Here is a 27,089-nt window from a genome sequence, read left to right on the forward strand (position 1 = left end):
CCATGCTTCCTCTCCTCTCCAGAAGCACCAGAACTCTGCCTGAGGCACAAGGCAGGCAAAAATCTCTTCTCCAGTTGTTTTGGGCCACAAGCAGATGTGCACTGCAGTGTTGCTTTGTGCAGTTGTTGGTTGGGTCAAGGGGCTGCAGCACCAGGTTAGAGAGAGGTGAGCAATTTACAGGGAGGATGTTACTTAAAGCTGATCTTAATGCTGTAATGAAGTGAAGGTAAGGGGCAAAATTAGCAGTCTACTCTGAATGGAAGATCTTTTTTTCTTGAGGCCTATAATGGCAAAGTGACAGTGACTTTGTGACCACCAGAACAAACCAATTCTTTAGAAAGGAACGAGCATCGCATGGCGAGGGCTAAAATAAAGACATTTTTAGTTAAATACTTCCTGAAAAGGTCCAAATCAATTTTTTTCTAACACCATTTTCCCCGTAGCTAGAACATAGGAAGAGATGTATTTGGATTTAAAAAACAAACAAACAAATAATCAAAAAAGCCAACCAAAAAAACTCCCGAACAACAACAAAAAAAGGCAAACTTGATTTTTCACTGCACTGAAACAGCTAATGACACTAGTTTGTGGAAAACTGCTGAAGTGCCTGCAGGGAGGAATTCACTATTGAAAGAGTTGACTGGCAAATGTCAACTGAGTTGTATTTAGTCCTTTCCACACAAAGGCCATGCCAGGAAAAACAAGCTGAAGGGGAGGAGCAGGGAACATGAATTAGTGCTGTGCAGAGGTAGAGCAGATGTATTTATTTTTTTCCCAAGAATGCAAAGTGATGGAACAGAGACTTGGGTTTTGGGAAGCCTTTTTTTTTTTTTTCTTCCTATTAAAAATCCCATCTACCTTAGATCTGTCCCTAAGATGACAAGTGTTTGACCAAGCCACTGAGACAGATGCATCCAGAGCCAAAGTATACATATTGGGTCCTTCTAAGAAATCCAAAGGCATTATCCTACCAAGGACACGATGCCTGGGGAACACACCTCCAGCACAGCACACACAATGAGCTGGGGGGAGGGAAGAGGCTGACTGAGCTCCTTTCAAAGGCCAGACAAATGCATCGTGACTGGGGGACCAGTCACTGACCCACACAACCAGTCCAGAATTACAAGATTTCAGCTGCAAGAGCTGCTTCAAACCAGTGTATCCTTCTGAATGCAACTGGTTAACCCCACACACAGTTTTTCTATCAGTTAAAATAAGGGACACAGGTGAAGCAGCACACAAAGTCACAATGCCAAAGAGGCTTTTCCTAAACAGGGCATCATTATGTGGCTTGAGCTTAGCCAAGGATGCTGAGGCCAATACAAGTTAAGGGCTCTTCCCATTTTGCAGTACTGAAGTTGAACTAGAAAAAGATTCCTGTCTAAGGATAAGGACTTTATTTTCTTTTTAAAGAAACTGGGATGGAAGAGTGGGGTATTGGCTAGAGAATAGAGTATGACAGCAATCAGTAGAGAATGTGTTGTCATGTCAGATTTCCTCAGCAAAAGCTGCTCATGGTAGTTTTGTGATGGAAGTTAAGTTAGAGAAAAACTGACAGAACTGTGATTTCCCAAAGGAAACAAAGCAAACATAATCTACTTTGAAAAAAATCTGATTTTATTTTTGTATTGAAAAGACCTGTCAATTTAAATAGATGTTTATTTCCATTCACGGTCTCAACCAGTGTTGTGTGTTAACATTATTCAGAACTGTATAAAAAGCCATTTGTGTTACATCAGTTAACATCCTAGAACACTGGGGGAGGGGAGGGTTTGAAGCAGCTTAACATTAAAAATAGGATGTTCCCAAAAAACTTACAACTGATGCGGCATCTTCTATTCTAATTTTATAGGAGCTGAAGCATTTTGCAAATACAATTCAAGTTATTTGGTCTTCAGGAAAAAAAAAAAATTTTAAAACCAGATTGCTTTCATAGCAATATTGAAGCTGTCAGCTGAGAGAACACACACACACACACACACTCTTGTGTGTGCAAACACACACATGGAGAACCACACTGAGCACAACTGGAACACCCCATTCAGTACTTGGATTACATATGTGTTCCTCTGAATCCACGATAACAGTTAATTTAAAATGCTAGTTGCCTCTTTTTTTTTTTTAATATATACATGGTTTCCATGGAAACCCAAGATCCTGCACAATCAACTGACATTTATTACTCATGGTGCTGTGAAGTTCTCTAGTGAAAGGGCCAAATTCCAAAACCTTTACTCAAAACATGCACATACCTAACCGAATCCAATGGACAGGGGAGAAGGTGGTTTAGAAAAGGGGTTGCAGGGTCAAGGTCTAGATTTGAAAAACCACATGACAGATTGTCATTCAAAAAAAGTTTTTTTAAGTCATTCTTTGGTTTATTTCCATGATTCCCAGCACTGTCTGAAAAGCCCAGAGACAGTCACTTGAGAAATCATAGCTCTAAAGCAAGCCCACAGCATTTTTTTAAGTCTTGTGTATTAAATGTTTAGAAGACTACAGGAATTCAGAGTACCCCTTACATTCATGTCCCCAAAAATCTAGTAACTGCTTAAGTGCATGCACTGAGGCACGACCGGCATGCCTGTAAATTCATATTGTTCAAGTTAAGAGTAAATATAGCTGCAAAAAACCCCACCCACCTATAATTAAATGGTCATTACTAGCAATACTATAGTGACTGTCTTGTTATTAAAGAAATGCAGACATGGTTTCTGCCCCTTTGGCTCGCTCAGCCAAAGGAAGCTGGTCTGCTCGATTTAGAAAGAAAGCAGATTGTAAGAATCCAAGGGAGTTTAATATTTCTGTGTTCCTGGGGTCAATTATTAATGTAAAGATGTAGACAAATGGCAAGTATATGAAAGCATCTCTTGTACATTCCAAGGTTTGGAAGTCAAAAGCAGATCTTAACTTCCTTATGCTTAAATGTTACGGTAGGCTTCGAAAACCAGCAAGAAGTAATGTATTATTTCCATGGAAAGCAAAGTAGAACTAAGTCTAACTGGCAGTTTTTGCTATGCTTACTGTAAGGCAGATTTTATTGCAAAGTTACCAGTCTGCTAGTAGGAAAAAAAAAAATACAGGCAACTATACTCAAAGAAGGTGGCTGATAATTACTAGTGACAACTTCTATTTTTTAGAACAGCTCAGCTTTAATGTACTTTCTCAAAAACAGCATTTCCATCACTGGTTTTCACTTCCTTCCCCATCCCATGTTAAGTATCAAAAATCAAGACGGGATAGAATGAATTGTGGCTATTTACCAACCAACAACATCTCATATTCCAATGTTATTTTTAACTGGAAGAAATATAAGTCATTCTTTATAACCTACTGCCACTGGTTGTTTATAAATATCTGCTTGCTGCAATAAACACTGGTCATTGAAATATTCATTTGCAGTAACTACTTGGCACTAGGTTAATATACTTGTAAAGTTTAATGGAAGTGCTTCTGATGTACACACAAGCACTTAAAACATCAGACTTTTTTAAAACTTAGTTCTGGGGGTTTTAATATCTATAGTTACAGTTTTCACAAGCGTTTCTGAAAGTATTAGATCACTTCAATAAGTTTAGAGGCTCCTGTCTCAGCATATCTAAGTTTCTCAACAATTACAGAATAGCTAATTTAACATTCTTGCTCCCTATGCTGAGACAGCATGGTACCAAAATTTAGTTATAAAAAGAGGCATTTTTGGTCAGGCTGACCCCCCCCCAGCTGTCCCTTAACAAAAAAAGCAACATAGCTCAAACCTGTCTCCTCTCTCCAGAAAAAAAAAGACACCTAAGGCCACAAATGTACATTTGCCAGAACATCAGGTGTTGTCTCCATTTATGGCAACTGTACATTCCCACTTTAAAGAAATACAGTCTGAAAGCCCCATCACCACCACCACCTTTAAGGATAAACCCCCTCAGAAGCCAGTTTAGGCAGCAGTGCATATGGAACCACATTACATGGAAACGGTGTGTTAAAGCCATTCCAGCAACTTCAACTACTTTTTAGCAATGTTTAATCAAAATTCCTAGTCTGCAGGAAAAGGAAAAAAAAAATAAACTTGATGTAGAGAGAGGCATAAAGATGCAAAGATAATCACCACAATGATCCAACAGCAAAAACTCTTGTTTAAAGGTTTTCTTATGCTAGAAAAGGCACACAACCCCTTGTGAACTAGAGACAAAAGCTAGCAGGACTACAGCAATAAACCCAGAAGAAAAAGCCTACCAGAATTACCCAATTGCCTACTGGGAAGGAACAATGAAGTAGACAGGCTGCTCTTGCTCCGTTTTGTTTGCAGGGAAGTGGTCAAATTTAATAGTCAAATTTAGCCACATTAAGAAACGTTTAACAAAAGCTACCCCAAGAAACCAGAACAAAACTTGACGTTTGGGTCAAAAGGCCAAGACAGGCCCTTCCATAGCATGTAGCTGAGTGAGTTCAGAGATTGGCAATGAAAGAAAAAAAGCTTTAGACATGTGATGGGAACAAGCTTTGGGATTTATCGAACAGTCACACCAAGCTTCTCCAGCACACGCACTCCCTTTTCCTGGTATTCTTGTCGGGTCATCCAGAAGTTGTCTTTGTCTTTCATGATGTCTGCTAGAACCGCGCCCCCCAGGAACACCATGTGCTTCCGACGGGGGGGATCCTCGATTCGGATCTTAAATTTCTAAGAGAAAGGAAAGAAACTGTTACTGGGATCCCTGAAACAAAGCCTTTCAAAGATAAAACCGGGCTTTCCACCAGAACAATGGAGTGGAAACTGTCTAGTGAGAAAAACGCGACCAAAGAACCGAAACGTCAGCTCACCGGGCGCTCCGTGTGAGCCTCCAGTTTGTGCAACCCAAGTAAAGTAACTGCTTTGCACTGGAAATTAGAGACAGCTATTGACACCTCCTCCAAACCTGTACTTTCAGTATATCCACAAAAAGTCCAGGAGTCAGAACATAAAATTAAAGACCCAATTTTTGCATTTCATGAACACAGTAAACAGTGAAATACTTCATAAGCTTCAATGGCTAAAATTATCAGAAGTTACCAGATCATCAAATCACAAAATATTTTAGAATTATACCCAGTTTTAGAAGGATAGCCGAAACAGATTTTAAATTTACAAAGCCAGCTTAACAAATTAATATTCCCTTAAATTCTTCAATGCTAAAGCTCTAACTTCAAGAGCAATAATGAGTACAGTCATTTGTGTGCAATATTGTCTCAGTTGTAAAACATTCTGTACAACTGAGTCATTCCATATTGCCACAAAAGATATTTAGAGGACACTGTATTAAGAATCAGGGAAGTTCAATTTAGTTCAACGTTGGAAACTCCACTCAAAGGAGTTTTCTCTGTAAATATCTCCTCCTTGAAAAGCAGTCAGCATTATAACACAGTGTTACTTCTGTAATGTGTGTGTGGCTGTTGCCTCCTTATCACACTAACCAATGAAATAGGAAAACTTATTCCACTTGAACTCCAGCCTCTCACTTTTGAGTATTTCATTTGTAGTATGAATCAAAACTTTCAGATTAAAAAAAAAAAATACTTTTGCCCAATGATGACTTTAAGGCACAAATGACTTTCCTTAGCTTTGTTTAGCCTACATTACAAGTTGTGTCCTAGCCCATTTTATATTCGAACTAATCCAAGACTTAAGGAATTACTTGCTTTTAGCACGGACTAAAAGGTGACTATTGCAAAGGAAACGCAGGGGTGTGAAGAACAGAGAGGCAGCGATTTTGCAAGTCACACGGAGGGCCACCCGCAGCCTCTGTCATTTTTGACTACTTGGTTCCCTCTAGTGGGGATTCAGGAGAAGACTCCGTGTCCCCCCCAAACGAAGCAGCCACTCAATACCCACCGAGAGCTTTTCCACATCTCCTTTCAGAACTCGTTCCAGGTAGAGCTGTTTCAGTTCCCGCTCCAGCCGCGAAGGCAGCCCGGGGTACATGGTGGACCCTCCAGACAGCACAATGTGCTTGTAGAATTCAGACCTGACCCAAAGAAAAAGAGTCTTTCTAGTGTTGTAATAGTTTACCCTGCTATGAGGGGTAGATACCTGTACGGACAGGGAAGCAAATACAAATCTAAAAAACGGTGACTACACAAAGACAGACTTGCTCATGCTTTACCACAAAGCAGCAGTAAAAAAAACCCTGTGCTTTCAAGATTTTATCTGCTCATTCACACCAAAATAGTTTCCAGACAACCTGCTGAGCTCCAAGACCACAGCCTGAGCCCCTCTCCCAGCATATGTCCTCCCCTAGCAACACTAGTGTCTAAAGCAAAAAATGTTACTTTGAGTGCAGTTCTCACATCACCCCTGCATCCTGACAGAGGATTTGTGCTCTTACCTGGTATCAATGTCAGCGGCCTGGATGGTGTTAAACAGCAACTCAGCCACACCAACCCCTTCTACATTTATTAAGTGAGGCTGGAAAAGGGCCTCCGGTGCCTCGAACCGTTCTCCACCGACTTTGATAATCCTGCCATCCGGGAGCTAGTGAAGCAAAAACACCATTGAGAAGAATACTTTTAGCCACTTGAATACTAAAAAAAAACCAAGAGGAAATGACCTACATTGCTCCCTAATGTTTTAAAACAGGAAATTGTTGATACTTGTCAGCACTGCAAGAAGTCGTTCAGTACTACTGAAAGAATACACAAATTCTTTAATCACTGCAACTCACTCCGAGACATCAGGGACCAGACACATCCATACCAAACATTTCCTTACAATACCAACTCCTATTATCAATTTAAAAGACGATCTTACAGCAAGAGTAATGCTTTTCTGCAAATTATTTTCTCCCATGTGTGATCACAGGAAGTTTCCACTAGGAGCAAGTTTACCACTCCTGACAGCAGATATCAGTCTCATATGTCTCACTGTTATATGGATGAAGCTGAAAGAATTTGATATGCTGGAGTAAGTCCACTTTCCCTACAAGTTCCCACACTGTAACAGTCAAATTTCAAAGATCTACAATGACAAAAACGAGTGCAAAGTCTTATAGAAAATCTGAAAAGAAAAAAAAGCTTTTAGAAGCTTTTCCCAGAACCAAGTAATCTGATTCTAACAGGCTCCTATGGCTGGGAAACGAGCTACTGCCAAGAAAAATCGTGAAGGAGTCAAAGCTAAATCAATTTAAACCTAGGAAGTTTAGGACAAGAAAAATTGTCTCTAAGACACTTACCGTGTAGGATTCAACTAATACCGTGGTCTCTAGTGCCAGTTTCTGCTCCTGTTCAATGTTGTATCCCACGTAACAGAGCTTTTCCTTGATCATGCGAACGGTCTCAAAATCTGCAGAATGGTTGAAAGCGTAACCTCGCAGCAGGAGGAGCTGGAGGGAAACACAGCAGGTTAGTCCAGATCTCTCAGTAGAGGTGAACACTTAAACAGGTATCTTTAAAAGCTCATCTCCCTTTTTTAACTGCAAATTTAGTATTGAGACAAATCCATCCCGGCATATCCGTTACGACCAGAAAAGCGGAATAGCAGCAGCGTGACTCCGAGTGGGAAATTTTCTTTATCATTACAACTTTCAGTGTAACCATCACAAAGACAAACTAAAGATAACCAGAATAATTCTTATATTTAGCACTTCACTTCAGAACACTCCAGTGTTCCAATTTAACCATAAAATTTGTCAATCCAGAATGCTGCTTATACTTAAAGCACCCAAACAAACAAACTGTCTTTCAAACATGCTGTCTTATTTAATAAGAATCACTACACTATTTTCCACACTGTAAGAAAGTCTTTCTGAAAATAGACGAGTAGAACTGAGAGAATACAGTTTAGCTTTCATTTTATGTGTTGAGAAAGCCAACTTTTGAGGTTTTCCTTCCCAAATATGGAATAAATTCCCTTCCCACAAGACTGCCACTAAGAAAATGTGATGTCTCTGAATAACATCAATATCATCACGTGTGATTTACATGAGGAAACATAAGAATAGACTGAAGGAATACAGAGACAAAGGAGTTCTTTATCTAAATTAACATATGAATAATAAAGGGAAACTGTATAGTGGTTTATTGCTATCAAGGGATTTTAACTTGAACCAAAGTACCACAGATACCAGCCTCAACCTTTAAGAACTCTTCCCAGCTTACCTTAATGAGGTACCTAGTGATATCCCTCCCAGCGATATCTAACCGTCTCGTGAGATGAGGGAGAGAGAAACCTTCATAAACTGGGCAAATGTGGGTTACACCATCTCCAGAGTCCACAACAACACCAGTCAACAAACCTAAAAGAATGGGGAGGGGAAAAAAAAAAGTGCAACTTTTTATTAGTGTTTTCGTAAATAGAGCAGAATAGTTGTGAGTTTAAGATTTCTTCATTGTAATCTTAACACAACCTCTGTTCCCTCAGTCATCACTGGATTTTAAAGTTAATGCGTTCATAGTAACAAATGCTTTCATATAATTTTTTTAAAAGTATTACCTCTACTTTTACCTAGATGCTTAGAACTCTTCCGTTTGCAATTTTACCTGGTGTTTTGACACCTTAAATTGCACTCTAATTAAAGAGAAGATCTACGCTCATTAAATGCTTGTAGGGGCACAAATTCCTCCACAGGTTCCGCCGTACATGTGCAACCTTACATTAATTTCTCAAATATGAAGAAACTTAGCGATATTCAGGCCACAATTTTACCTTGTTACAACGCTTAGGACTTGTTGATTTTGACTGGTGTTCAAAAAACCAAAGCAATGCTTTCATAAGGTGGAGAATATTTGGACTGCACAGCGTACACCTAATTTTTTCCACACAGAAGTAGCATTAGGCTGAATCGGATCCACTTTCACGGACTAAAAGAAGTCAACTCTCATGAAAAAGGTTTACCACAAAACCATTAACTTCTAAGGTGTACAAAACTGAGATATCATAAACATGCAGAAACATACGTTTCTCTACTTTAGAGGCACAAATCGATGGTGAAAGTTGACCAGAAAATAGTTTTATAGCTTTTCACAAGCTGCCTAAAGCAAGAAAACATATTTTAAAGGGAGACTTTAAAAACGCACTGAAATGAGGCACATCTCTATGTAACTTTAGCCACTACTTTAACCTTTAATATAATATAAATAAGATGTTTTAAAGGGCTTTTTTAATTTTCAAAAGCAAATGTTTTATCTATGGGCCCCTTCATTGTTACACCTTAGAAGGTCTTCAACTTTGTTTTAGCTGATGGTATGTAGAAACACTGCAGACTGCTCTAAGTTGTAACACCATTTTGTTATTCACGAAATAATTGAGCACTACACAGTGAGGTACATGAACAAGTACAGCAGATTTTAAGACTGTAGATGTTAGTCAATTAAATACTTAAAAGAAGCAAACCAAGGAAAAAGCAAGGGGAAAAAAAAACATAATAGCACAGATTGCAGTAAATAAAATTAATATTCAGGTGTGCAAAAGTGGTTTTGGTTCAACTAGTTTTAATGACTTGCATAACAGAACCACCTTTCCAGTACCCCATCACTTTGCCTCTTGGACACAGAAACTACAATGATGTGTTAATGGACAAGGATATTTATGTCCTGCTATGTGACAGCTAAATACACCAAGCCACTAATAAACAGATGTAAGGAGTCACTGTATTAGAACTGATGTGCTTGACTCACTCCTTAAAATCCTAGATGGACTGCAGCCAGTGGTAGAATTTCCACTGGATTAAGTCAATCTGTAATTTTCTGCTCAGACTGAGGATCTTTTAACCTACTTTATCTGCAGCAAAAGACTCAACTTTCTACTTATTTTTCCCCCCTGAAAATATTGCAAAAGTCACACCATCATCTTGAAATCCACTCATGATCAGAAAATCAAAAGTCAGCCATTAAGACTTGGCGCCAAAGGCAAAACAATCACACCCTGAAACAGTAACAGTTTTGATAAGCCAGGATTTTGCATTTACAAGCATGTCCCCGAATGCTTGTAACCCTTGAAAATAACACTGACAGTGATACCCATCAATATTTCCCCAAAACAAAAAGCAAGCCTGTCAGAGCCGAGTTAGAGCTGAGCTTACTCAGAGAACAGCGTTGAATTAAGCCCAAGACCCAGTGATGTCATATTAGTACTTTGGCTCAGCAACACATTTATAAACTAAAGAGATTTTAGGTTATTTTTGCCTACCTTGAGCATACAGAGTAAGAACAGCCTGGATGGCTACATATACCCCGGAAAACTGGTACGTCTCAAACATAACCTGTAAGACGAAGGCAAAAATTAGCTCCCAAAAGCAGGCCAAATACTAAAAGAAATTTCATAGGTGTTTGAAAACTGTATTTCTAGCATTTTATATTTTTACTAATCAAAAACCCAGTAGTACTTTCAGTTCTATACCTCACCTGTTCACACCAGATAAGACAGATGAAATATTTCACATCTGTTTAGCAGAATGCTTACAAGAAAACCCTTACAAGAAGGGAATACTCACAAGAAAATCCACACACCCCCTTCTGCAGCTTTACTAAGCCCTTTTCCAAAGTGCTTAATGAGTGGGAGGCAGTACTTGCAGACCAGACAAGCACCTCATTACTGAAGTGTGACTTGGGAACGAAATGTTTGTTAAAGGTGTATCCTCTAAAACGAAGTTCAGGGTTTTATTATTCTGCATATCAAGCCTCACAGACTTTTTACAACTGCAGATTCTGTCAAGTAAAACCAGACTCCTGTGCATCTGGGTCTAGAACAAGTCCAGTGTCACAGGTTTTTCTCTGCATCTGGGCCACCTTTTTCCCTTCTTTAAAGCACAACCAATGACAAACTTCTAAAATTAGTGCAAACTCCAGACAGAAAACTGCAGGTTTGCAGAACTCATACTGAAATATGAGAAGTAACTGCTTGTCTTGCACATGAGGTTCCCCTAACCACTAAACTAGTTTCAGTGAAGAAACAGGCCAAGATTAAAGGATGTAGGGTTTATAGGATCTTGTCTTCTTTATAAACACAAAAAAGGCCAAGTAAACAAATCATACTGTACAGCAATTTTCCCCTCAAAATGCTTTACCAGGAAAAACGGATGAACTCTGATTATTTCAACACATAGACAAGTTTTGCTTTTGCTACTCTGCAGCCTCCTGAGCCCTTCTGCAACTTCTAGGATTAGAAACTGATTAAATCCTAAGTACTCCCACAGCTCAAGTAAAAGATATCCAAATATTGTTGAAGAAAAAAGCTGATGCCTGACAATTTTAGAATTCTGAGCTATTTAAGGAACCTCCTCTGTTGGAATAATGTGAAAAAGAACAGAAAGGGAACAGTTGAAAGGGCAGCAACTCAAAGAGATTCCATATGAGTAGTCATTGTCTAAACCCAACACTATTCCAAGTAGATGAGATTTTCAAACAACGTGCTTATTAAATGAAAAAATAACATAAGGAAAACCTAAATTATCAACTTCATACAACAAAATGAATACTCAAATGGCATTAGTTACTGCCTTCACATGTTGTACCAAACCCTTTTATAACCTATATGCAGGCCTTTTGGGGGTTGTTATTCTTTCCTTCAAGACATATTTGACATGAAAAATGCCTTGACATGGGACATATATATTAACAAATCTTAAGATGTAAATACTGAGCAGGATGTTCTATGAAAAGATTCTTCTTCCCTTGAGAGCAGATTTTGGATTACCTACAAAGTGATGTTCTAACTAAAAAGGAAGAATTAAAAATTGGGAAGAATGGTAATGAATTCTAGTCTGGGATTAGAAGTGACTGTGCTCGAGTATCTCTACAGCTACTTGATATGCCATTACAGTCTGGCTGCTTCTGAGGGTGTTACAGAATGAGAATGCAGCAGAGACAAACAGCAAACACTTAGCTAAGCTGAAGAGCAACCAGTGTCCTGTAGATGCTGTGAAAGAAAAGGCACTTTTTAAATACATATTTTACAATATAGCTGTCATGTGAACACCTGCTGCCTTACTCTGAGGCTGAGTTTGATGAAGAAATGAGGTAAGGAATGAGAATTACTAAAAATAGAATGAGGGACAGTATATGTAATTATCTATCCTCTTGATACGGTCCAGATGACTAAGCTTTCCTTTCAGAATGCTACTGCACCGTATCCCAAATTGCACAGGCATTATTATATTTACTGCAGGCTTTAGGAAATATCTTCATTCAGTCCTCTGCTTCACACTGGGCTACCCTCCCTGGAAAGGAGGAGGCCATGTCAAAAACGGAAGGAGTATAAATACATCGTGATTAAAATAAATATTGCAAGTCCTCATAACATTGTGTTCCATTAAAAATATTAATAGAAACAATGAGCTTCTGTGTAACTCAAATTTAAATTTACAGAAATGGATTCTAGTTCTCACTAATCCTCTAGATCACGATTAAGTATCTGCAATCTCTGGAGTGGTATAAAAAAAGCAAACGGAGCAATGCAAATATTTTATCAGAGTTCAGAGGCCATACTGTTTTCAATTTATGGTATAAAATTGCTTGGTACCAGAATAACTAAAATCCAGCCTTTTGTGTTCAGCAGGAAAACAGAAACAAGAACACTATTGTAGACAGCTGAAAAGCAAAGAAGCCTGGGCAGGAAATACAGCTATTCCTGCTACATGGAGGCCACCCAGAATAATCTGCTATGCCTATCACACCTCAGCTGACTGATGTGCAGGACGTGGTGTTACTGGTGTTGCACTACATAACAGTTGTGTAATAGGTCCCTAATGTCCACAATTGCTAAAAAATGCTGAATTTAGATAGCACGGTTTGACTTTTTTCACTTAAGTTTTACCTTTGCTAGAATTCATTTGCTCCCAAGTCCCTGAAAGAAAGGATTAGCAGAAATACATTCGCTGCCATGTTGCAAGGAAAAAAAAAAAAAAAAGCACTACTGTACTTGTGACAACAAAAGGATTTTAAGGGAAAGGTCAGCAGGTAACAATAAATATAAATTCTTATTAGAATAAGCAATAAATTTGGGGGAAAAATATATATACAAGCTTTGATATTCAAAGTTCTGATAAATGGATATGGTTACAGACTTGGAATCCATTTTTCCCATCCTATCAGGTATTCTAAGAGCACTTTTTTTAAATTACATTTTACACTGAACACTTATATTAATTGAAAATACCTATGATGCTTGAGAGGAAAAAAAAAAACCCAAACAAAATGGGAAACTAAACTTTTTGTTCTTGTCAAACATTATTGCTCTTCAAAACTGTATCTTTGTCACACAGTACTGGAGCCAAACAACATCTGACAACCTACATGAACACAAGGTTCAGGTGGAGCTCAGATCACCCAGGGCAGCCCTCTGAGATGGAGGATCCAAGAACCAGGCTTTCCTTCTTAGAAGGCTTTCATTGATAATCCCTAGCACTAATTAATGATTAGTGCATGGGTTGTCATCACACCTTTGTCTCGACCACCTCCAACAACACCGCTCCATCTGGTGAGCATCATCCAGCTCCAATCTCCTCTGCACCATTACTGGCTTACAGAAGCCCAAGTCATTTAAAGTAATTAACATTCATCCAATAGCTCATAATCAACGAATCTTGGATATATGCAGACAGACATGTATTCCCAATTCTGTGTTCTAATGCTGGCATGGCTTGAGACAAGAAGCCTGCTACAGCTTTTGAATGAGATCAGCTTGTTTGAATTTAAGCTCAGGAGCATCCATGGCTATGGCTGAGGATGAGTTTTGGTTAGAAAACAGAACTGCTTTGCCTCACAGTCACTGTGTGTTGATGGAACAAAAAACCTCTTAGCAATATTTCAAGGACAGTCTGTATCAGCTTCTACTAGACAGACATACCTCCACAATCTTCTCCCTGTTTTTAGTTGGATTCATGGGAGGCTCTGTGAGTAGAATTTTACAATTTTTTGTGTCAATATTAAGTTTTTCTGGTCCAAACGTGTAATCCCAAAGGTGCTTCATATCATCCCAGTTTCGAACTATGCCATTCTCCATCGGATAATTCACTTCCAGCATTGACCGTAACTCACTGGCTTCGTCACCAACCATGAGATCCTGCAAAAATTTTAATACAGAGACACGTCAGTGCTTGCAAAGTTTTCTGAACACCAAACTCCTCAAGAATGACAGTGAACTGCTTCAGCCTGTGTCCAGCTGTGTTCTTAAGCAATGCCCACATTTTTGAACCGTTTTCAGGTACTTGGGAGAGAAGTAGAATATATTTCATGTAGTATTTAAATTTGGCTGTTACCCATCCCAAACCTTTTCCAAAATGAACATTATTAATTCAATTAATTCAATTTCAATTAACCTTAAACAAACCAATAAACCCTGTCAGAGACTACGAGCACCTCTGTAAGTACAGATGTTTCTCCACTGACACCTCCAAAATTATTTTATCAAATACTAATTTCTAAGAGCTGAGATGCAAAACAGCACATAAGGGTAGTAGGTGGGATTGGCAGAGTATTTTTCCATGCATGTTGCAAATTTCTGTGCACAATACCAAAAAAGGAATAATGAGTGGTGAATAAGCATACCAAACAGTAGCAAAAGCAAATAAGAGATTGTAAGTTCCACACTAGACATTAAAAGAAACAATGGTTTACATATTGCCTGTGTCAGTAGGGTGTGAAGAGACACATCTAAATATAAAATATAACCTCGTCTGTTCCTTGCCAAAGTTTCAAGCCAAAAACCCAAGTAATGCATTCTTGCACAAACACAACCAACTAATGCAGTTTGTATAGTCATTTCACACCGATTAAGCAATCTGTTTATTAAAGTTAGTTATCCAAACACTGCAAATTCAAATTAGTAGCATCACATCTTCTCCTTTCCCACGTGTTTCCCAGAGGAAACATGTACAATAACATCTTATCTTCGCTCCCTATTACATCCCACAGTTGTCTGGGATAAAGAAGCCTGGACTGACTCACTTGTACTTAGCCTATAAGAACATAATTCTAGATACCAATAGCCCTGGGTCCATACAAATATTAATTGCCAAAAAAAAAAAATAAAAAATATGCCACTGCAGTTTGCAGTTGCTGTGGCACAGCAAACTTGGAAGTGAGGATTACTCAACCTACTACTCAGTGCCAGGGAAAAAAAAGATGCACAGCAAAAAAATCCCGGTGTCTGGTTTACAATGCCCTTAACAGTAACCTCGTTACTGCTGACTATATAAAAAAAAGCTAATTGAAAACAGTTTAAGTCACACCATTCTTCTTCCACCCCCTCTCACTGACAAGGTGTTTTGTTTGTTTTCCTTGCACAGTAGATCACACTTCAGCTCTCAACTGTACAGAACACAAAAGTCAGGACTCCAATGTTTTTTAAACCAAAGGTACTCTGTTGAAACCGTATTATTAGAACTCCACCACGCAGCCACACTACTCATGAGAATTTAAGATGACAGAAACTCCACCAGTTAGAAGACTTGGAAGCCTTTTTGTGCATTGTTCTCTGAGGCTCTCTGCTGCCGGACAGGACACAGCCCAGGAAGAGCTGCTACTCAAAGGTGCAATGTGAAAGTTGCACGAAACTTTCACGTCCTTTTAAAACAAAGATAAAGGGCAGAACAATTGTTCTCTCTTGAGAACATTAGTGCTAGCACACTAACAAACAGGCACACTTGGCAGGTGAAGAGGAAGAAGGACGACACAACTGAGTTTGCAGAGAGGAATCAGTATCGTGACATCCAATATTTCCACCACTTGGTTACTCAGGAATGTTTGTCTAACTGAAACCTGAACATTTCTTCAAACTCTCGAGTTTTAATGTTAAATAGAGCACTTTCTACTGTTAAAGATGCTGAGTTCATGTTGATCTTTCAGTGTTATTCTTGCATCTTGCAAAACTACAGGTTATGTAGCACTTAGAAGCAATACATAAAATATTCTCATGAATTAGTTTTGCCAATAAACCAAAGCAATGAACAATGTCCAAAATAAGTACGTATTCAAATGTAAAATGTAAGACAAGACAAAACAATGAATAGCATTAAAAAAATAACATAACAGCTACTAGGTCTCATCAAGCAAAAATGGTAAACAAAAAGCACAGGGGCACCTCACTTACCATCTTTTTGTTATTCTACTTCAACAGGTCAAGAAAGGTGAAGAAAAGGTAGAAGCAAGAAAGTCAGAAAAGGCCTAAATGAAATTCTCAAATTACTTTAAGTACACAGTAGAATTAGGCTGAAAAGAGATGCAGGTACAGCAGGAAATGATCCGAGTTAGTTTAGTTAGGGCCAAACTAACATTCTCAGGGTATCAGATTAAATTGTCTGTTTAAAGGAAGCTACTGCTACATGTCAGTGGCATGTCATGGTTTAGGCATCCTAGGTTGCAAACAGGATCAGTATATGTGCCTATCTCTCATAAATAGGATTCTGTGTATAAATATTCTGTAACAATAGAGTTTTACCCTGGGCAAGGTGTTTATCTGAAGCAGACAAGACTCTGCACAAGGCAACTGACCATAACTAGCTCTGACAAATCCTAAATTTATATTTTGTTTTAAAAATTTCATTTAAAAGATCCAAGAACTGAAAACTACTAATCAGTAGTGACTTACTAGTACCTCTAAACCTGCTGCAAAGACTAGTAAGTCAGTAAAAGCTAAGAGCAGCATCTATCCTTCTGGGTTTAGAGTTTTAAGGTTGCAATTTTAAGCAAAATAATCCCACTAATAACTGAACTCCTGTATTTATGTCCTGAACTGAGGACTCTGAGTAGGAGAAAAAGCTGTATCCCTGCTTCTAGCCAAAAGGAAAATCCATACAGAAAATATGGGCAAAGCAACTTGAAACTGGTAACTCGATGGATGAAAACCACTGTTTTGATCAGCTTCCAGGCTCTTTTCACAGAGTTTCCGAATTTCTCAGGAATGACAGCTTTCCTGAGTAGTTTTGAAAAGTTAAACTCTTGCCAGCTTCCTTTACTCAGTTTCAAACTTATCCTGTAAGAACTCAAAGTGAATGCCTAGAATTAAATTTTGGCATAAAACTCATCTGCTAGAATATATTTCTTTTAGGAAATCTGCAAGAATCTCACAAAGAAAAACAGCACTCACACTTAACAAGTCTTCCTACTGTATAATCCTACTGGGATACCCAAAGTATCTGTGGCAGGGATTTCTCCTCTTGATACAGTGCTTCCTTAAGAAAGGTGACAACTTGTTATAGGCAAAACTTGTAGGAAGACTCTAGACACGGTTTATACTCTGTACAATACGCCCATGTGATCCATGCTCAAGCAGAAGACCAGCAATGCATGTGAAATTACAGTTTACTGGTTCTTTTGCACTGATCTCATAGTAATTACCCACCTCTACCTCCTATCTTTTTATCTTTTCAATTTAACACTGTTATCTGTAACAATATTAAACCAAGTTATCAGGTAATCAGAGGATATCGAAACAGGCAGGACAGGCTGTATCAGACCAGCTCAAAAGAAAATACAACTTCAACAGTGAGATTTCATGCAAGAAAATCTTTTTTGGACTTCAGACTCATAAATCACTGCATAACTTTCATAAAACTTTACCAAGATCTCCTTTAAGGAGGCTCCTCACATCAAGTTCAAGTAGATACCCAAAGAAACTCCCGTCCCCAAGTCTTGCAAGAGAAAGGAAGATGTTTTCCCTCTCCTTACAAAAAAATCCTCTCTACTGTGAAAGGGAAAGATCTCCATCCTCTCAACCACATTGTCCTAGCTGACACAAGGTAAAGCAGTATTGCAATACTAGCAACACAGAAAAAAACCCCCCTATGAATGCATTTTGGGAAGGTTTGATGTCTTTCAACCTCTTGACTTCCTTGTGTGGCCTTCTGCTGATACTAGAACTGTTTTACAGGCAGTAGCAGAAGTCAGATAACTCAAGTTCTCCTTGTCGACTACAAGGTTCTGAAAATAAAGAACAAGACTGGGCCAACTTTTTCTTTTCCTCTTCCTAAACTGCTGTTCAGAAGCAATAAGGAAAGCAAAATTGAAAGCCTGTGTATATATGGTCCTACTTGACCCTCACTGGCCTAAGTGAGGACTTCTACAATTCTGCATTGCCTCCTGCTTCTCCCTCACTCTCCAAGTGGAGTTTGCACAACTGTGTAGTAAGGCATTCAAAACTTTACCTGACAAAGAAATCCCTCTTTTTCAACTGGATCAGCTCACTAAAGTGGTTCACCACATGCCTGCACAAGCAGCATGACCAGCACAAGGTGAGAATTGTGTGGCTAGAAGCAAGAAGGGAGGATGTGACCACAGCAGGGCTGAGACATTTACTGAAGCCTGTATCGCAGAAGCGACGAGTAACACTCAAAGCATTACTCTGTAATTATAAAACAAGTGAGAAATGACAGCTCCCTGGACTTCAGAAAAAGATTCTCAAACAACAGTTCTCCCCTCATGTCTTGGAATAATGTCCCAAGACAAAGCAGCCTGGACAGAGCCTCTCTAACTGCTATGCAGTACCCGGGTCCATCAACAGCAAAAGGAAAACAAAAACAATAGAAACAATGAAATGCAAACACAGCCAAGGTTAAACATCTCATACGAGATCACAGGTGATCAACTGTGACTAGAAAGCAAATCGTATAGAAAGACCTGGAAGCTCCATCAGTTCTTCAACACTATCTCAGAATCTCACAGTACAGCTTGGTGACAGTCAGTTACTTCTGTCCAAATTCTGCCTTCTAATCCTGACATTATTCACGTATCAGCATTTGAAGCCCCTTTTTGCCCAGAACCACTTGAGCCCTACTTGCTGCTTCCTCAGGTGTACTACCTGAAGGCCTCCAGTGCTTTAGATTACCCTCTTCATAACCTTATACAGTTTGTGACAGGCTAAAATCCGATACAGAAATGAATCAAGAAATACTGAAACAGCATAAAGGGGAGTTAAGGAGAAAGCATTTCCAAACATAACGTAAGTCAAAAGCTGCCCTGTGTATCTTCATCTGTCAGAAAGAAATAATAATCAAAAAAATTTACCTTGATTTCAATGTTTCCTACTTTAGCAGTTGATCTTATAATGGGTCTTCCAACCAAAGCTGGAAAAATGTGCTCTGGAAAATTTGAGCCTGCATAGCCACATTTCACAAACTGAAAAGGAAGAAATTATTTTATTAGAATATGCATTACTTTTGTTAATCAATAGAAACATGGTTTGGGGTAAAAAATTAGAAGTCCAAATTTAAGAGCATGTGTCCCACTGGAAACCAATTGGATTTATATTTTCAAATCAATTTTACACATTTCAAATGATGCATTAAAATATTACAATATTCTCCAGAATGTTTTCTGAATCAAGACTGTCGGATTTTTAAGACATGGTATTAAAACAACTAAGTACATTGTGAGGTGTACAAGAGTCTGGCGTCTGAATTTGGATTTGGCCACTCCATAAAAAAGTCCTCCAGCAACCTGAAATCCATAATTTTATAATAGATCACCTTATAATGAGTACCCAATGAGACCTAATTAAATCACCTCTCCAATTAAAGCACACAGTAGCATAATGAATTACACATCAGAAAAAAACCCCAAAACCTTGTGAAGTCAAGTTTTATACTCTTATAAAAAGTGCTGAACTGTGAACTAGCAGATAAGTCTATGCAACTCAGGTGGATTTCTCAAAGTTCCACAATTTTCAGGGTTTCCTTTAAGGATAAAGTTTCCAGTAAGCACTTCTAAAACCAACAGCACAACCAAAACCTCAGATGATGGCAGTTCACACCAAACAGGATGCTCTGAAAGTGTTTGTTACCCAAATATATACAAAAGGAAGCTTTATATCACCAGGTCCCAAGATAGTATATACGCTAAGAAAACAACCACAACTTACTGAACATTAAAAAAAAAAAAATACAGTCACTAGAGGAAGCTCAGTTGTTAATCATGAACTTTAAATGTGTCAGCAAGAAGTCACAATTTTAGTTCACAGGGAACAGCAAGTTATGTTCTTCAGCTATCCTAGATGCGTGTATCATGTGCACACTTTGCATCTTACACTGTATTAACATGCCAGAACAAAAACAATTTCACCTGCAGAGTTACTCAACCACAGAGGTGCAGCAGTGGTAACCCAGTACCACGGGATCACTCAGGCTGGAGGGAACCTCAGGAGCTGTCTGGTCCAGCCTTGGGCTCAAAACCAGTCACCCCTGATCTCAGAGCAGGTTGCTCAGGGCTTTGACCAGTTGGGTGCTGGAAGCCTCCAAGGACAGGCAATTCACAGCCTCCTTGGGACCCTGTCCCAAAACTTAATTAGCCACTTCAGGTTGTATTAAAAGCCATCTGCTAGCATTTTCAAAGCATTCACCAAGTTTTCTGGAGCAAGGTCTGAAGGCTGCCACTGGAACAATTATCCCAGCAAAGAGTACAGCTAATTGCAGTGAGAGGAATTTTGTCATTACACTAACGGGAACATGAAAAGTCACTTGCTGTTGCTTGTAATTATTCACCTTACTGCAGTTAAAAAGAATACCTGTTTGGGAAAGAAATTTATCAAGTCAGTTACAGAAAGAGTCAAAGAGATATTTTAATTAAATATGGGGTAATAGAGGGAGAAAGGATTTTTATTTTTTTTTTTGCTTTTTTGTGACCCTGATTTCTTTCACTCATTCAGTGCTTGCTGTCTCCAAAGGCAGAGCTGTCTGGAATACCTGGAGAATGACACTGTGTACACAACGCATTTCACTCGTTCTACTTAAATCCGAAAAGGCAGGTACTTATCAATTCTTTTGCTTGTGTTAAAGCCAGAAGTACCTAGGAGTTATATAGATCTTATCTGTGTGTTCAAGAATGCAGTGCTGCTATCAGAAAGCAAAGAGCAGCCTCAAGCATTTCTGGATCACACTTCCTGAATACACCAGAAGACTTTACCAGAAGTTTTAAACTCATGGAAACGCATGAGACATTTTGAAGGACTGAGCTGAGCCCAAATAATGGTGTCCAAATTTAAAGGAAAAAAAGCTCCCTTTCAGGCTTAGCAAATTGCTGCATAAAGGGCAATCACACAATTTTTGTTGCTTCTACAGTATGGAGGTATGCTTGTTATAAATTTCACTGTGCAGGGCCTGGTCAAGCTAGAAGGAAGTTCTGTGAAACATCCCATACAATCCCATCCTCCAGCTTAGGGCTTCCTGAATTGTTCCAAGTACAACCATAAGCAGTACCCCACACACACCTTTGCACCCATATATTTGTCTACAGCTTTTCCTCCTTTCCTGCCCCCTCCCGCTCCCCCAGTGTGAAGCAACTTCCCTACCAGTCATCACCAACCACGGTGGTCAACAGAAGTAACAGGACAAATAATATCTAAATAAATCTTTACAACTCAAGCTCCTGGAACACCCCTCAAGAAGCTCCACTACCTACACTTTTAAACCCTGCTGGAACCCCAAGATTCATAAAGCAACCACTGAGATATGAGATATGCACTGACCACTGCACAAAAATCAGCAAGTGCCTCTCAGCCAACCTTAAAAATACCTCTCAAAATCACACACAACTACGCTGACCTAGAAACTGCTGACCTACAAAACCACTATTCTTACTATTTGATCTCAATAGTAACTTCCAGACCCCTCCTGCATTAAAACCTTGACATACCTTCCCAGGAAATTAACTACGTTAGCAGTGAACAAACTCTAGATTTTAAAAACAGATTGTCATTTCTCCAACCGGCCTAAAACACAATCAAAACCAGATTTAAAATATGTGAACTGCAGTGAGTGAGATTAAGCTTGGACACTCCCAGTCTGTTCCCCACCTCTCTCAGACCAGAACAGACCACCTTAAAAATTACATTTTACAAAGTTCTATAGATTTAGCCATACACAGACAGAACTTTAACTCCTCTTCAAATTTGAAATTTCCCTCTCCAGTCTACATAAAAATTCGGTGAACATGAGAGCAAGTGAGCCTTGCACCTCAGCTTCCCCATCAATGGGAGCATCCCTGCTGGAGTATTCTCCCTGACATAATCCTGAATATTCAGGTGGTTCAGTATGTTTGTGATGACCCAACGCTGGCTGAAGAACCAGACTCAGTAAAACTACCAATAGGTAAACGCACCTAAAAAACACAGCTCTGTATAATAAGAGATGCTGGACAGTTCTTGATATTTTGAAGGGGTACAAGAAACATAAGACACTTCTCCCTCCTGTCTGTTACTGGAAATCCTCCAAAATCTTTGAGTAAACGTTATGAGCTGCAGTAACCTGGAACAGAATCGGCTTCTCTTTTCTAGTGCCCAGCACGAAACGCTCACTGTTCCTGCCGCTCTCAATTTGAAACTCTCCAGTTTAAGTACAATGTACTTGTTTCTCTTCCACGTCTTACTGTGCCCACCTCTCACAACAATTATCAGCACAACACTCATGTTTCGAACAATAACGTGAGCACTCAATGAATTCACCCATTTCTGCAGGGACTTCACCACCATTTATTTTTGCACACATTTAGAATGTTTTCAGAACAGCTACCTAGCCCGCCCGTGTGCAAGGCCATGTATGTAAGAACTTTTACCATATATAGTTTCTTCTCCATTTCACTGTGGTTTATACTGACTCTTTCACTTCCTACTGAGTCATCAAACACCAAGAACTCGCATGTATAAGTATTCTTTCAAACTAAAAGAATGAGGAAGCTCACGAATAGGTCACGTGATGAGTTTTAAAATGAATGCTAATATTCTTATCAGATCTCTGTGCTTGATTCTTTCCATTGATGCAACTCCCAAACAAAAGCCTTAAACACAGTTACAGCAATTTTACAGGCCACTAAGTAACTTACCATTTGTCCTGTAACAATAAGAACATCCACCTTTAATGGTTTAGACCTTTGAGGTGCCATTGCCTCCCTCCCTCCTACACTACATGTTGCAAGAACTTCCTTCTAGTCACTTCTTCCTCAAAGATTGGTTGCAGCTTGACACATTCAAAGCCCTTGTGCAGCCTGGCAAGAACAGTAGATTTCAAAGACAAGCCTAAAGTTAAAACCCGCACCTGATTTTTCCAAGGATATTCTCCATTTTTTTATCTAACATTTCTGACGCCTGGTAGGAGATCTAATTTCAATCACAGTTTTAAGTATGACATATCAGAAATCACTCTGACATTATACATCCCTTGTCATACAGGAAAAATATTATCATCAAAATACTGGTTTGACAATATAGAGCTACTTGATAATCTTCAAATGCAGTTGAGCCTCGAAGATTTACTGAACAGAATTTTCTTCTTCGTTATCTCAATACCAGTTCAATTACCCCGATTCGACCTAAATATTTTGAGTTTTACTGATTTAACCGTTGTTTCTTGACATTCTGCCCTCCCACCCAAGGAGCTCTGTGGCCAAGGTACTTCCCTACACACGTTGTTCTGCTCAGAGGCCAAACACGACCCAAAGCCACACAAGCTGGAGTGACACAGGCCCCTCCTCTCGCACCATAAAGGCACCTTCCACTGCTGGGAGGTGCTGGTACAACTCACAGAGGGAAAAAAAATGCATCAATCCAAGATGTCCCTGGAATTAAAAGATAACGTTATGTCGTAAAGAAATCTGTGTTGCACACAGGGCTTGGGAAATTTGATAAGGACAAAAGCTTTTATCCATGTCCCACACCTGAGACCAGCCAAGGCACAACACTGCTGTCACTACCAATACACCAAACATTTCACAACTCAGTGATTATTGCCATATAAAGGACCACAGTGAAGGATGAAGCTCTTATTTTTTTTTTTTCTGTTTTGGGCCTGACAACAGGGATATTAAATAATAAAGATATTATTACTGAAAAACCACAAACAACAACGACAAAAAAAAAGCAAAGCAGCTTCCATATCCCTTTGTAAGAAAAAAGTGTTAAATGTTATATTTTTTCCTTTCCTTTTCCTAAAAGATACTGTAAAAAGTGCCAAATGTTCTAGATCCCAGCCTTAATAATGATAATTTTTGCTATAGGAGGAAAAATGAAGAGATATTAAAACTGTCAAACCCCAGACCTGTCAAATATGATGTTCTAGTTGTTCTTCCTGAACCATTCTAATCATTTCAGATGCTAATTGGAGAACACTCTAATTCAGGATGCTAAATGTCTACCAGCAGCATCCTTTGTCTCAGCTGTTCTCTTCCTAGGCTTATAAAAGAAAAAAAAAATTCTTTTTTATTCCAAGCGTCTATATAAAATAAAACTTCATTTTTTTTTGCCATTCAAAAGATCTTAACGTACCACCAGTTATGTTAACTCTCCATAATAAAAATGATATTGCTTTACTAGGGGAAACCCTAGATTGCTAAAAAAAATTTGCCATGGGGAAATAGCATCTTTTTTTTTTTTTTTTGCTCTAAAATGGTATCTTTTTCACTTCCTGTCGAGGTGCCTCGCAGCCTGACAAAAGGATGGATTTCCAGTGGGTGCCTGCACGCTCGAGGAAGCAAGAAAAGGTGAAAAGGACGGGGAAATTTAAAAAAAAAAATGCCAATTTTGAGGGTACACTGTGGATCAGAAAGGTATTTAAAAAAAATGCCAATTTTGAGGTTACACTGTGGATCAGAAAGGTACTAATGAAAGGATGCTAAAAAAAACAACCAGAAAAAAACCAAACAAACGGAAAAAAAACCACCACAGAAAACCAACAACCCCACCAAAACATTTCCCTGAACTAATAATCCTGCGCACAGAGGACACGTCCTGGTTGCCCCACGTATAATGCGCTCATTCAGAAATTTTAAAAATCGGTATTTTTGACTAAACTCGCGTCGCTACAGAGCCTCGCTCGGGTCACGTAGAGAAATCAGACAGCGACGGTAACACGGCGAGAGGCCGAGGGTCCGGGGGCGGGCAGGGCAGCCCCGGCCCCGCATCCCGCCCGGTGGTCCCCGCTGGACCGGGATCACGGGATCAGCGGGCGCAGGGCCCGCAGCTCCCCCCGCCCATTCATTCCCGGCCCGGGGATGGCCCGGGCCCGTGTGCGGCAGCGGCAGCACGGCCGGGCGGGCGCGTCCCGCGGGCGGTGCGGCAGGAAAGCCGGCGGGCTCCGGGGAGCGGAGAGGGGAGTCTCCCGCTTTTTCCCTTCCCCCTCCGCCCCGGCGGCAGGGCGGGTCCCGGCGCCGCCGGGGGGATAGAGAGAGAGAGAGAAGACTCACCCCGGTGCCGTTGTCGCACACCACCACCTTCCTGCCCCCGTGTCATCGCCGCGACACGACCGCGGGGGCTCCGCACGGGCACCGATTACGCGACACCGCCCGCGACAGCGACACCGGCAGCGGCACCGCCCCGACCTCCCGCCGGGCCCCCGCGCGCGCGCGCGACGCCGGAAGCCGTCAGCGCGCGCCGCCCGCCCCGCCCGCCCCCCCGCGCCACCGCCGGCCCGGCCGGGCCCGTTGCCAGGCGCGGGGCCGCGGCGCCGAAGCGGCCCCCAGGCCCAGTCCCCAGGTCGCACCAAGTCGCTTCGTATCAGGAACAGGGTGGCCGGCAGGACCGGAGAAGCGATTCTTCCCCCTGCACTCGGCACTGGTTAGGCCGCACCTCGGGCGCTGTGTCCAGTTCTCAATTTAGGAAGGATATCGAGGTGCTGGAGCGTGTCCAAGGAAGGGCAAAGAGGCTGGTGAAGGGGCACAAGTCATGTGAGGAGCGGCTGAGGGAGCTGGGGTTGTTCAGCCTGGAAAAGAGGAGGCTCAGGGGAGACCTCATCACTCTCTACAATTCCCTGACAGGAGGTTGTAGCCAGGTGGGGGTCAGTCTGTTCTCCCAGGCAACCAGCAGCAGGACAAGAGGGCACAGTCTTAAGCTACACCAGAGGAGGTTTAGGTTAGACATTAGGAAGAAATTCTTTGCAGAGAGAGTGGTCAGACATTGGAATGGGCTGCCCAGGGAGGTGGTGGATTCACCATCCTTGGAGGTGTTTGAGAAGAGACTGGTTGTGGCACTCAGTGCCATGGTGTAGTAGGCAAGGTGGTGTTGGGTCAAAGGCTGGACTCGATGATCTTGGAGGTCTTTTCCAACCTAGCTGATTCTGTGGCCTCAATCACACCAGGTCCCCCCAAGTCACCAGATGGGACTGCTTGTTTTCGTCTCCTACCCATGCCCACGCAGGGACGGACCCTGAGGGGCTGCCCACCCTCACCCCTCAGACCATCTGCTCCCCACAGGGGTCTGTCTGCCCACTCTGAGGGAAACCGGGCATCTGCTGAAAGAACTATTCGTAATGAATATTGTGTTGTTTTCATAGATCAACATCCCGGAAGAGCTTTTACTTTTCCCAGGTTTTGCCCAGTTTGTATTTGTGTGATGGGCCTGGAATAAAAGGGGAGGTTAAGTGTGATCTCCCGGCTCCTCTCTGGCAGCCTGGTATTCGTTTCATGTGTTGCCCAAAATTCCACTGACTTCCACAAGAAGTTCAGGGACAAACCAACACCACCCCCATTTTTCACACAGAATTACACAATCAGTTAGGTTGGAAAAGACCTCCAAGATCGTCGAGTCCAACCTGTGACCAAACCCCACCTTGTCAAGTAGACCGTGGCACTAACTAACTTTCTTCCATGCCATGAGCTATGTCAGTCCACTACCAACAGCAGCCTGTTACAGAAACAATGTAAGTATAGGGGGGTTTGCATAGTTATGAGAGTTGCATATGTATAGATGTATATTATTTTATATATATATACATGATTATAATGGGGTTTTTTCTACCTTTAATTTTACAGAGTAGGGGGAACAATCAGAAATTTTTAAAATACAGGTCTGTAGGCCATAATATTTGACTCTTTTTTTGCTTTAGTCACATCAAGATATTGAGAATGAGGATACAACAGGGCATCACCTAGTAGGACAAAGAGGCTATGGAAACAAACAGGGACTAATCCAGTGGCATGCAGATGTGATGGAAGGACATCCTGGTCACTCTGCAGCAGCTTCACCTGAGTATGGGTTTCTTTCTTTTAATCTACTTTTCAGGGAATGATGTTTTGATATTTGTACAACCAAAGGGTTCACGTTGCTGGTTGAAGCCAGATGTGTAAAGCAATTGCCTTAAAAGCCTGGTCTTTGTCCAGAAAAGTTAATTAATCTGTATATCTGAAATCACTTGGCTTGTTGAACCCAACAT

General features: G+C 40.4%; 1 protein-coding gene across 4 annotated transcripts; it reads right to left on the reverse strand.

Annotated features, from left to right (window-relative positions):
- Nucleotides 1-1,596: 1,596 nt before the first annotated feature.
- Nucleotides 1,597-25,510, reverse strand: ACTR2 (actin related protein 2). 4 transcript variants are annotated; one of them, XM_018084421.1, is made up of 10 exons: nucleotides 25,422-25,510; nucleotides 18,964-19,074; nucleotides 16,052-16,066; nucleotides 13,808-14,023; nucleotides 10,151-10,223; nucleotides 8,122-8,258; nucleotides 7,197-7,346; nucleotides 6,354-6,499; nucleotides 5,861-5,993; nucleotides 1,597-4,672 (listed from the first exon to the last, which is right to left on the reverse strand). In XM_018084421.1, exons 3-10 carry the CDS (start codon nucleotides 16,052-16,054, stop codon nucleotides 4,502-4,504), a joined length of 1,029 nt encoding a protein of 342 aa, XP_017939910.1. In that variant the 5' UTR covers nucleotides 16,055-16,066; nucleotides 18,964-19,074; nucleotides 25,422-25,510; the 3' UTR covers nucleotides 1,597-4,501. The 4 variants fall into 4 exon arrangements, with proteins under 4 accessions (XP_017939910.1, XP_017939908.2, XP_029820260.1 ...); XM_018084419.2 differs by lacking the exon at nucleotides 25,422-25,510 and adding an exon at nucleotides 25,126-25,276; XM_029964400.1 differs by lacking the exon at nucleotides 25,422-25,510 and adding an exon at nucleotides 25,126-25,174 and having other exon boundaries at nucleotides 16,052-16,069.
- Nucleotides 25,511-27,089: the final 1,579 nt, after the last annotated feature.

This window comes from Manacus vitellinus, unplaced genomic scaffold, assembly GCF_001715985.3.
Source record: "Manacus vitellinus isolate BGI_N305 unplaced genomic scaffold, ASM171598v3 scaffold_70_pilon, whole genome shotgun sequence".
Taxonomy (NCBI): Eukaryota; Metazoa; Chordata; class Aves; order Passeriformes; family Pipridae; genus Manacus; species Manacus vitellinus.

What these genes read in the sequence shown, in the direction of transcription:
- ACTR2 (XM_018084421.1), bottom strand. An exon ending in TCACTAGGTACCTCATTAAG is followed by an intron (nt 7,347 to 8,121) that starts GTAAGCTGGGAA and finishes GTTTCCCTCCAG; the next exon opens with CTCCTCCTGCTGCGAGGTTA. An exon ending in TATTAGTTGAATCCTACACG is followed by an intron (nt 6,500 to 7,196) that starts GTAAGTGTCTTA and finishes TTGCTTCACTAG; the next exon opens with CTCCCGGATGGCAGGATTAT.